Consider the following 12512-nt stretch of genomic DNA (forward strand, 5'->3'; position numbering starts at 1 on the left):
TCACATAAATCTGTCGTGGTCTGTCCATTATGAAAGCTGTCTGCCTTATACAATGAGCTCTTTCAATCAATAATGATTAGATTAATTACTGTTTAGTTATTTAGAAGAGGTCCAAATATTTGTTGCAGTGTTTCTAACAGATTAATTTGTTCATATTTTTCAGACAAATCTCTAACAAGTATATTATTTTGTCTGCTTCTTGCTTCTAAGTCCAATAACTTGTTTTGGATATCTTGAATGTCAAGAGTATTAGACTGGCAGATTTGTTTGAAGATTTTCAATTTTAAATTCACTTCCCATTATTGTGACTCTGTTATATCAAATTTGTTGCCTATTTGGGTTATTGTAAGACTTGGTCTTTACGTGTTCCGTAAGTTGTTGGATTGCTGCTTGAAGACGTTGAAGCAATTTTTTTTAGATCCCCAATAGCGAAAAATTGATCTGGTTTGGATTTATTAAAAAATCTCCTGTCTTCTTGCTATTTAGCAGTTTGCCATGTTTGGATGTAGATTCCTTTTTAGGTGTGGAAATTGTTGATAATTTGGCTTTGGTGGTCTACAACTCCATTTGTTCTTGCTCCACTGACATTTTCCAAAATGGATGTAAAGGTCACAGGACATTTAGTAGCTTAAAGTGGAATAATTTCCTCTTTATTTATTGCTAAACACAAACAGTTTTAGTAATCGGGGTTATTTTACACTCGTTTATTTTTTGATTACTGTAGGTCTTTGGACTAAACATGGTACTTTGTAGACCAAGCCTCTACCCAAAGTTAAGTAGCATGAGCAAAATCCATATTTTAAACTTTCTTCAGAGTGGTTTTACTTGAAGGAAAGATGTTGTTAAGGCAGATAAAATTTAAAGTTTGGATTTTATAGTCAAATCACTTCCGACACGAACATTACTGTATCAGCTTAGGTTAAAACTACGGAGCTGTGTGAAAATGGTGTTTACCGATCAGTCTCCATCTTGAATTCCCTGTTTATCTATTTTTTTGGCTAACCTGATTGTTGCTCTCTCACATCTGCTTTTCTACTACCAGACACTACACTTATGGTAGTGGCCCCAGCCTCCATATTCTCTCCCCTTTGGGCAGTATCTGACATTCCTGATTATGATGAGCTCATTTCTTTTATCTCAGGTATTTGTCCAATGACTTGCAGTCTGGATCCGTGCTCATCAAAATTGGCACTGGCCAGTCTTGATGCTCTTGTGCCAGTAATAGTTCAAAGTTTGTTCTTTTCATTGAGACATGGAGTTTTTCCATCAGCCTTGAGGTTATTTGCCCAATGACTTTAACTCTGTGAAAGGCTTGCTAGCCGAGGCACTGGAGTATTAAACAATTTTGGATTTTATGCTTCTGCAGTTGGTGTTTTTCACTTTCTCTGTGTTTCTTTTAAGACAGCAGTTAACAAATAACAAGGCATCAGAAAAATTCTACCATCATCTGGAAAGTTATACTGCAGATTGTACAAAGATGCTCTATCAGGTTGCAAGGCAATTAGAGAAGCATAAACAATATAGTATTCAGACGCTATCTGTAAGGAATGCCTTCAACAATCTGCTCATCAGAGGACATCAAGGACCGAGAGGAGTACGTTAAGAAGCTTATGAATGAAGAAAATCTTACATAAACCCACATAAGCTGTACTGCCACGTACACAGCCTGCACTGAATGAGTAAGATGTAGAAAAAAGTAAAAAGTGCACAAAAGAAGATGAAGTCAGGGAAAATGTCAGGTTCAAATAATGTTAATGCTGATATAATGAAGGTATTGATGGCTTTGGGAGAGAAATGGCTCTTGAGAATACTCATCTCACTGTGGAAGAAGTGTATCCCAGATGACTAGAGACTATGCATTTTAATTCCAATGTGCAAGAACAAAGTAGATAATTAAAACTGTTGGCATTACAGAGGTATCAAACTTCTGTCTCACTGTATGAAAGTGCTAGAGAGAGTGAGTGATAAATGAATATGTAGAACAGTTGGAAGTAAGATAGGAACTCAGCAGTTTGCATTCGGAAAAGAATACGGTACCACTGACCAGATGCTTACAGTGAGACAGACAGTGTAGAAGAAGCTGAAGAAGTGGAAAGAAACCAAATGGACATTCCTAGGCTTGGAAAAAGCATATTACAAGGTGCCAAGAAAACTTATTTGAGCACACCTGCAGTGGTTTGAAGTCCCATAAACAGTGGTAGAATTAGTGCAGACCATATTAAGGGACCCAATTACAAAAGTGTGAACAGTGCTTAGACTCACAGAGAAGTTTCCCGTGGGAGTGGGAGTGCAGCAGGGCTCAACTTTGAGCCCACTATTCCATATTGGTGATTGGCTACATGAGAAAACTGGTCAGAAGGAATAGATCAACAAAGCTGCTGAATGCAAATGAAAGACTCTGAACAGGAAGTATAGTAAATGATGGCAGACTGGAATACAAAACTGAAGGGACATAGAATGAAACTGAGTACAGACAAGATGGAAAAAAAAAAAGAAGAAGATGCTTAAAAGTGAGATAAAAGAGGAAAATAGTGAAACAGGTTAACATCTTCAAGTATCCAGGAAGGGAAGTCTGAAAGAAGAGATCAAAGCTACTGTATAACAGAAGAATGTGAAAGAAGTTAAAAAGTAAAGTAAACAAAACAGAGTTGTGACCAGTACTACTGTGTGGCACTGAAATCTGGGCAGTAAAGGCAGAGCGTTTAAGGAAGCTTGAGGTGGTGGAGATGAAGTACCTGAGATGAGTAGTAGGGTGCACTGTTTGGAAAAGATGAAAAATTAGAAATTAGAGTAGAAGCCAAGTTGTCCCAATTACAGAGAATGTTAATGAGAGCAGATTGTAGTGGCTCAGTCACATGTGTAAGAAAGCAGAAGATGGTTTGGCAAAGCAGATTTGGGATGGACAGGAAAAAAGCAGGAGAATATGTAGACTTCGAATGAAAAGATGAAGGTTTGCATGAGAGAAGGCCTAAGACAGGAAGGCATGGCTCTAAGAGAAGATAAGAAAATGACTCTGAATAGAGAGAAGTGGTGGCAGTTGAAGTGACACCCCAAGCCAATTTAAAAATGGTAAAAAGGCAGTTGATGCTGACTGCCATTTATACTGAGGATAGAGAATTACTGAAGCAGTTGTAGTCTGAGTAAGAGACACAATATTAACTTCATGCTCTGTTTAATAGGTTATGAGAGGTTTAATTGTCAGCTGATGTTTCGGATTCATGTCCTGATTTTCCAGTTCTGTGGTCAACTTGTAAATCTGTGTATTGAACTGTTGTGGTTTCATTAACTCATGTAATTATGCATGTAATCATTTATAAGACTGATTGGTATCCATAACAGAGTAATGCTAAAGGAGAGGTGTCTGTGCAGTAGATGACATTTTAAATTGTAGTGGTAACTTTTCTGTAGTCCATTCATACTCAGGTCTCAGTTATCACTTTCACAAAACTGCTTATTTGATGTGTCATTGTTCTGCCATTTTAGATTACTTTGTTCTGAGATCAGGTCTTATTCCAGGAGAGTTGTAAGAATTTTATAATGGTTATGTGTTTTCTAATTGTCTCAACATGATCTGTGGTTATTTTCAGCTATTTCCAGTTTCTGTTTAGTTGGGTTAGAAGTTAGTAGTTTAAGTCAAGGCTCTGCAACTTTAAAAGTGCCAACTATACACTGAATCCTACAGTTGTAGCATCTGTCACTTAGATCCCAAACGTTTAGCATTCAGTGTATAGTTTTACTTTGGCCCTTGGGCTAACAATAACAAAAATGTGTGTTCACACAAGTTAAGAATTAAGTTTAACATTGCCGAGAGCAATATGGAATTTTGAAAAATGCTTTCAAATGGCTACTTTAATGTATTATTCAATACTTTTCTTTCCAGACTTTGGTTAAACTCGCTATATTATTTAGTACCTTTCCTTCCAGACTTTATTTAAACTTTTCATTTTGATCAAAAAATGTCAGCCAGAAGCTTTTATGCTGTTTAATAAAATATTACATTTAGTTGTTCATGTTTTTAGGCCTCCTTTGGCAAACAAAAGCTCATATTTTATTATAAATCAGATAATGAAGGACAAAATATCCTACCTCAGTTTCTAATACCCTCTCAGTTTTTCATCTTTGTGAGAGATGACTAGTAAAATGTTAAGGGTTCATGGATACTTTATACCTGTTAGGGATTTTTTCTTATATAGGGTAACTTTTCCTGGGCATTCTGTAGATATAGAAAGATATCAGCAAACCATGTATGTGTCTAAATGTCTAAAATACCACCATTTAGACAAATAGTGGCTACCCAGGGCTCTAAAACATTCCCTTTGGCAGTCTATATTGATCGAAATGAAAAAAAATCTTTATAATGATCCAGTTATTTTCTAACTGTTGATTAGTTGGATTTATTTTCTGTGAATCTCCATAACAAAGGACTGGAATATTTTTCTGATGTTTTTTCTTTGGAATTTTTAAGCAACTATGTGGTTAGTGTAATAGTTGACTTCATGGAAATTGTCCTTAAAAACAATTATATTTTTTTTAAAAAGGAGTTATTTAAGCAGAATAAAGGTGTAGCTACGGGTGCTTTTTGTGCTCCTGTTTATGCTAATTTAATAATGTTATCCTGTGAATACAAGTACATCTTTATTTCTAAATACATTCACTGTTAGAATTTATATGTTAGATTTCTTGATGATATACTGATATTATGGACGGGCACTGTGGGGGGCACTTGATGAATTTCTCACGTATATCAACCTGACCACCAAATTCCAAAAATTCATTCACCATTATTCATTTAACAGTATTAATTTTTTGAAGGTGATAATAAGTAAAAAGGACGAGAATTTTTTTTCTTCTAATATTTATAGAAAACTAACATTTTCAAATTCATGCTTGCATTTTAGTAGCTGCCATCCATTACCACACAAAAAAAGTTTGGTGAAAGGGCAGTATGGAAGGTTGGTCAGAATGATTTCTGATTATCTGAATTTTGAGATTAATTGTGATAAGTTAGACAAAATGTTTTAGAAAGGGGTATTCTGAGTGTGTGGTCAATGGCATCAGGATGGAAGTTAAAAGTGGAAGACATGGCATTTAAAATATTAGTAGGTGGATTTGAGATGGACAAAAACAAGATGCTTGGTGGTGTGATAGAGAAAGGATCATTTAATTCAGCATTAGTTTTGAAATAATTTTCCAGATTGTCAAGGATCAAAAGAATAATTAGTAGTAATTGGGTCATGTTTAAATGAGACCAACTTTTTAGTAATATACTAGGATATTGCCCCCAGTTTGTATGTAAGGGGTTACATAACTTTAAAAACAGATTGTAACAAAATAAGAGGAATTTTAATCAACCAGACTGAATTAATTTTACAGGTATGAATAAATGTGGGCATTATATTCAATGTAATCATATTTTTGTTGGCGACAGTATTAAGATTCAGGGTAGCACCACTTATTTGTTAAAGGGTTCTAAATGTTCATCTAGGGGGTAGTGTATATTCTAAATGTTCGTCTAAGGGGGTAGTGTATATTGGCCTTTATAAAGTCTGTGATGCCTTTTATGTTGGCATAACTGAAAGAATGCTTGCCGTGCATGTTTACAAACACTATTCTTCTTTCAGCTTTTTCCCGGTTAGGGGTCACCACAGCGGACCACCTGTCCACTTCATGATTGGCAGTGGAGTTTTACAGTGTCGAGTTGCCAGCCTGGTGCCCAATCTTCCACAGAAGGCACACACATGCACACACTCACACCTAGGGCCAATTTAGAGTGTCCAATCCACCTACAGCATGTCTTTGGGATGTGGGAGGAAACCCACGCAACCACAGGGAGGACATGCCGACTCCACACAGAAGGCACCCCAGCCGAGAATTGAACTGGAGAACCTCTTGCTGTGAGGCAGCAACGCTAACCGCTGCACCACTGCGGCCGCCCTGTGTTTACAAACACTATTATGATATCAAAATAGGAAATGAAAATAATGCACTATATAAGCATTTGAATATGTTTTCAGGTCACAGAAATTTTAAATTTGCAGTGTTGGAACAAATTCCAGAAAACCCACATGGGGGTCTATGGGAAACACTAATAGAATAAAGGGAATTGCAGTGGCAATTCAAGTTGAATATGAATGTGCCACCTGTTTTGAACAATAATATTTCAATAAGCAGTGTACTTAAGTTAAGATCAGCTAAGCTTTCATTTTATTTTTATGTATAAAACTATTTAATATATTTATAGATTTTTAAACAAAACCTTCTACCTTCTTCATTCAGTTATTTATTCATCTATGTATTAGTTATAGGTCTGCCTTAAATATTTAATATGGTTTACTGTGACAACGTTGAAGTGGATTTGGTCAAATCCACTTTAGACGAAGTCCAGACACCGAATGGCAACATTGTCGACCCCAACATTGTCAAAGTACAAATCTCACCCCTATCTCAACCCATGTTAAAGCCCATTCCAAGGTTGAAGTCGAGATGTATTTCGACAGTGTCGGAATTCAACATTGTCACTTTTGCAGACGTGGGTCATTTGACAGAGTCTGCTTTGACATTATCATAGTAAACCATTCAATACATATGGTGGTCTCTGTCCAGTATTGTTTTATTATTTTAGGATTTCATTTAATTTTATCTCATAGAACTCAATGAATTCATATAAATTTTAAAGATGCTTTTAAGCATATTTCAAATATACTTTAAATATGTTTTAAACATAGTTTAATGCTGTGCCTTTAAGAGTGTCTTCTAGGTTTAATTATTTGATAGTTTAATTAGACTGATTGTTAGATTTAATGTTTAAGGAGCACCACATGATTTTACTTCTGATATATATGTACGAGGGTAGTGTGACAGCGGTGAGGTCTGTGGTGGGCATGACAGATGCGTTTAAGGTGGAGGTGGGATTACATCAAGGATCAGCTCTGAGCCCTTTCTTATTTGCAATGGTGATGGACAGGTTGACAGACGAGATCAGACAGGAGTCCCCGTGGACTATGATGTTTGCAGATGACATTGTGATCTGTAGTGAGAGTAGGGAACAGGTGGAGGAGACCCTGGAGAGGTGGAGATATGCTCTAGAGAGAAGAGGAATGAAGGTCAGCAGGACTAAGACAGAATATATGTGTGTGAATGAGAGGGGAGGATAGAGGAATGGTGAGGATGCAGGGAGTAGAGGTGGTGAAGGTGAATGAGTTTAAGTACTTGGGATCAACAATTCAGAGTAATGGTGAGTGTGGAAGAGAGGTGAAGAAGAGAGTACAGGCAGGATGGAGTGGGTGGAGAAGAGTGTCAGGAGTGATTTGTGACAGACGAGTACCAGTAAGAGTGAAAGGGAAGGGTCTACAAGAGGATAGTAAGACCAGCTATGTTATATGGGTTGGAGACAGTGGCATTGACAAAAAGGCAGGAGTCAGAGCTTGACGTGGCAGAGTTGAAGATATTAAGATTTGCACTGGGTGTGACGAGGATGGACAGGATTAGGAATAAGTATATTAGAGGGTCAGCCCAGGTTGGAAGGTTTGGAGACAAAGCCAGAGAGGCACGATTATGTTGGTTTGGACATGTGCTGAGGATGGATACAGAGTATATTGGGAAAAAGATGCTAAGGATGAAGTTGCCAGGTAACAGGAAAAGAGGAAGGCCTAAGGTAAGGTTTATGGATGTGGTGAGAGAGGACATGCAGGTGGTTGGTATGACAGAGCAAGATGCAGAGGACAGGAAGAAATGGAAACAGTTGATCTACTGTGGCGACCCCTAAGGGGTGCAGCCGAAAGAAGAAGAAGAAGAAGATATAAATGTGTGTCAAAGGTTTTTTTATTTAGTTCGGATAAAGTCCTTTTTTAAGAAGGACGAAAGTGCTTAACTCTGTAATTAATTCTGTAATAAATAAATTTTGATGGTACAGTTGGGTATTTGTTCTGACTAACTCTGTGTTCCTTGATGTAGTTTGGCAGAGGCAGAGTCTTTTTGTTATAAGTTCCTGGGATTCACTGCTGCATATGTTAGACCTGCAGTGAGTTTATACATATTCTAAAATTCACAGCTGAATAACCAAAAACTGCTTCTCTTCTTTTGTATCAGGGCAACAGGGCTGTGCAGGATTCCTGATAGTACATTTCAGAACAGATTTTGATCAGTACTATATTCTTGTATGAAAAGCTTTACTAGAAACGTCATGGTCAAGTAGAGTTATTGGCACCAGAAATGCTTGTTGTATCAATGATGTGGTTATGTGATGGAGCATTAGCAAAAATCTATAATACACCTGTTGGAGTAGTATGTGTAAATTTACCAAGCTGTATCTAGGCACTTCTGGCATTTAAAATCACTTCTTAAGATGGCATTGTTGTACCCATTGTCTTAAGCTTATACAAGCAAATAATTTCCACTAATTTTAGCCATAAGTGTGTCTTTTTCTGCATTAAATCTGACCTATGGGCTGTTGGAGTGAGCCTCCTTTCTTTAGCTTTACAGAAATCCAGCAACTCCTTCTGTGATATACTGAGAATTGCTGGCTATGTGTCATTTCACAATACTTATTTAAATGAGAATTAGTCTATTGAAAACAATGTGATGAACACAATTTCCAATATGGGTGCTTTTCTGTAGGAGAAAAAGTCTACCAGGCAACCATGCAGGGTCTCAACCCCTTGCATTCATGGACTTAAGCTAATCAATTCCAAGATTGCTGCATCTTTAAAGGGCAAGCAGTGACTGCATTTACCATGTTCAGATAACTTATAATTCATCCAAGTATTGTTATTTACACTTGACTGTCACACAGCATGACAGAATTTTTCTTTCCATTTCATTACTGACTGTTATTTCTGAGAAAGAAAAGATAGTACTTAATGGTACAATATCAGGTGTCTCAGTTCACCTAGTATGGATACTGCTACCTCATGTTTGTATTTTTTGAAATTTTTACTGTATATATTGTTAGATGTATTAGATATGTTTTGGGTATTCAGCTTAGTTTTGTGACCTGAGACTTGATCCCTAGTCTCCAGGAATTTCAAGCCTTTGCTATGGTGGGTGAAAAATGTTGACATCTCACCTCATGATAATATAACATAACACTGGCAACAGTGGTATATATTGTCTTCTCTATGGATGATTGAAGGTAGACAATCACTGAGAATTTTTCTCAGACAGTTGCCACATGTTAGTAGAGTTTATGTCTATATGACATTCAGATGTGATTTTATTTAAAATGTACTTGTATAATAACACTAAAGTAACTTCATTTTTTTCTTTTTTATGTGCGTGTACCTTAAGACTGCAGGAGGCTCGTTTGGAAGTTTTGAAGACATTGCTGAGACAGCGTGAAGATAACCAACAGCAGATGAATATAGCTCGTTTAGATGCGCAGTGGTCAAGAAAGCAGAAAGAGAAGGAACGTAAAGTGAACAAAATTCGTAATGAACATATTAAAGGTGACAACTCTTCTTGATATCATGTTCTGTAGTATACTACAATATTTTTTAGTGTCATATAATTAGAAGGTTTTCAGAAAGTATATATATATTAAGTAAGAAGCAGTAGAAAACTGAGCCTATTCATTAAGTGACTCAGTAACTTTTTGGTCTGATTTAGTAACTTGCCAAGCCATGCTCTATAACAATATGCCATGTGTACCTGTATATCTATACATTTCTCTCTCTATATATTATCATAACAATGGACACCAATAACGGGGTGTGATAAAATGTTTGTGCAAGTACAAAATACCACTCTCCCTACATAAACAAGTATTTATTACCATCTACCCATATCATAGGGCATTTATAATCACTCTGCCTGTATTAACAGTCATTTTAACTCTGTCCTTTTCACAGAAATAATGATAAAAATTGGAAACATGGCACACATCAAAAATATACACACAAGCTCCACAAAAACTCCAGACACACCGCAGTATGCATATGAAACCCAATGAACTTAAAATACAAAATAGCAAATAAAAAATAAAATAAAAACTGCAACCAGACAGAAAATAATTTTTTTTCTGGCAAGACATATTCAAACAGAAAAATAAATGTTAAAGCACATTAAACTAGTCAAAACATATAACTTACCAATAAAACTATATATATACCCTTAATAGCTAAAGCTTCACTATAAAATCTGAAAAATATATAAAGGGGTTAGTTCCATTTTGTCAAAAGCAACCTCATTGAATAGGACAACTGCTTATACATTTGGCAGCTGCTGACATTATTCAAAGCCTACCCACCATATCTATGTTGCTCACTAAAAACTAAAATAAAATGTATATACTGCACGCACAAAATATGCTCAGTGACAACCCTTAGAAACATACATCAACTAAATTGTCACTACAAAAAAACAGTGATTAACTGGATTACAAAGCCTTTCATGAGGCACTCCATCCATGCAAATGCACACAAACTAACCACTCAAGCCTCTGTTAAAGGAGAACCACACCCACAAAATGAAATAAAAAACATGTTTGTTTCATCATGTCTTGATGTTTCCTATATTTTAACACAATTTTAGGACTCTATATATTTTTTTTATATTTTTAAATATAATTCCAGAGTCTGCTCACATGGGGTCTGACACCTTCATTTTTTTAGTCTACCTCTAGGTATCCCATATTGCAGTGTTTGGCTTTAAAATATTACATCATAGCCCCTAAGCTCCTGCCAGTGCATTGACTTTACATGTGTTTTCACGTATACCCTGCTTTCTTTTAGTCAGTTAGGTTTAATTACCTTTTCTTGCCTTTCAATAACAATCACACAAGACAGTATTCTCAGTGCCCGTTACTTCTTTTTCTTTCTAAAGTGGCCAATTTTCATTCTTTTGTTATGCCTGTGTTCTTGTCCTTAAACTCAACTTCCCTTCTCTTTAACACCTCCCCTTCATGTCTGTAAAAGTGTCAAGTTTGAGCTTTTTGCCACAGTGAATGATAGTTCACAGCAGAAGACAAAGTTCATGTGCTGAGAAAACTGTTTTGTGTGATTATCCCTGTTTGTCTTTTATAAGTAGTCGTTGGAAAGCAAGAAATGGTAATTAAACCTGACAGAGTAAAACAAAGTAGGATATATGTGAAAACACATGTAAAGTCAGTGCACTGACAGGAGCTTAGGGGCTATGATGTAATATTTTAAAGCCAAACACTGCATTGTGCGATACTTTGTGGCAGACTAAAAAAAAATCAGGATACCAGACTCCATCTGGGCAGACTCTGCAATTACATTTAAAAATATAAAAAATAGTATATAGAGTCCAAAAGTAGTGGTTCCCCTTTAAATAGAGCTATAAGTGATTTAGATAACATAGCTCAATAAAGTCAATTAGAAACGCCACTCTAAAGTAAAAAAAAGCATAGATAAATGGAATATATTGGAGTCTGGTCTGTTTTGTGCTATACAAGAAATATCTTGTACAGCTAATGACATGTGGCTTCTCCACTCCTAACTAAACTCATTCTCTGAACTGCCAGCACCATTGTATAGGGGAATAAAGCCATGATTACAGCATAAGTGACCACATTTGAGCAGCAGATCAGCTACTTGGTAGAGTTGTCAGGAAATTATGAGCATTCACATCCTAGGGTGGGAGGCAGGTTGCTCCTGACTGGCTCAGTCATACTTCGAGGTAAGCAGAGGCTTGCCTGTAGGAACAAGCCGCTGTAGGGAAGGCAAAAACAGAAAAACTGCACCAAGTTAACACACAAAAAACAACGTTTATTCAAACCAAAAACAAAACAAAAAAGAAAAGGTAAGCGCTTTCACAACTGCTGTCGCTTCATCAGACACTACTATAAAATAACAAGCAGCTTAAATAGGTGCATTCAATTAGCTGATAAAAACCAGTCACATGATGCTATGCAAAGACTGATAAAAGGTATAGTGAACTGCAAATGGGGAAAGAAGTACATTACACTAAAAAATCACTAAAACCTAATAATAAAACCACAAGCAAGTTAAAAGACAATATTATAACAATATATAGCAATAAATACATAAATATATATATATATATATATATATATATGTGTGTATATATATATATATATATGTGTGTATATATATATATATATATATATATATATATATATATAAAAATACAAACTAAAAGCAAACTTAATGTTAATGTTTAAGCCGTCTAGCTTTTAGAAAAGGTTTCAGGGAAGTAGTACCATTAAGACCAGGGTATTTCTCTGCATTAAGTCTAAGGATCCATTTTTGTTCATAGCTCTCTGTAGTATTCTCAATGTCCCCACCTCATATACTACTAGGTATATTTTGAATAACAAAAAACCTAAAGGTATGGGAACTATCAGTATGCATTACATGATTAGCTAAAGCATTAGTTTCCGTACAGTTAGTAATATCTCTGATATGTTCCAATATTCTGTCTTTCAACATCCTATTAGTTTTCCCTACATAATATACAGGACATTTTTGACAGAAAGAAGAGTACACTACATCTGTAGTCCTGCAATCTGAATACTGATGGCTAGAGATAGAAAA

General features: G+C 36.0%; 1 protein-coding gene across 1 annotated transcript in view; it reads left to right on the plus strand.

The window, feature by feature from the left end:
* Positions 1-12512, plus strand: part of CFAP91 (cilia and flagella associated protein 91) — a 1839442-nt gene that overhangs the window by 673262 nt on the left and 1153668 nt on the right. Inside the window, exon 8 of the mRNA XM_044071500.1 lies at positions 9286-9443. Coding sequence (XP_043927435.1) covers positions 9286-9443 — 158 coding nt within the window. The remainder of the gene's footprint in view (positions 1-9285; positions 9444-12512) is intronic.

This window comes from Protopterus annectens, chromosome 5.part0, assembly GCF_019279795.1.
Source record: "Protopterus annectens isolate FY-2018-M chromosome 5.part0, PAN1.0, whole genome shotgun sequence".
In the NCBI taxonomy this organism is placed as follows: Eukaryota; Metazoa; Chordata; order Ceratodontiformes; family Protopteridae; genus Protopterus; species Protopterus annectens.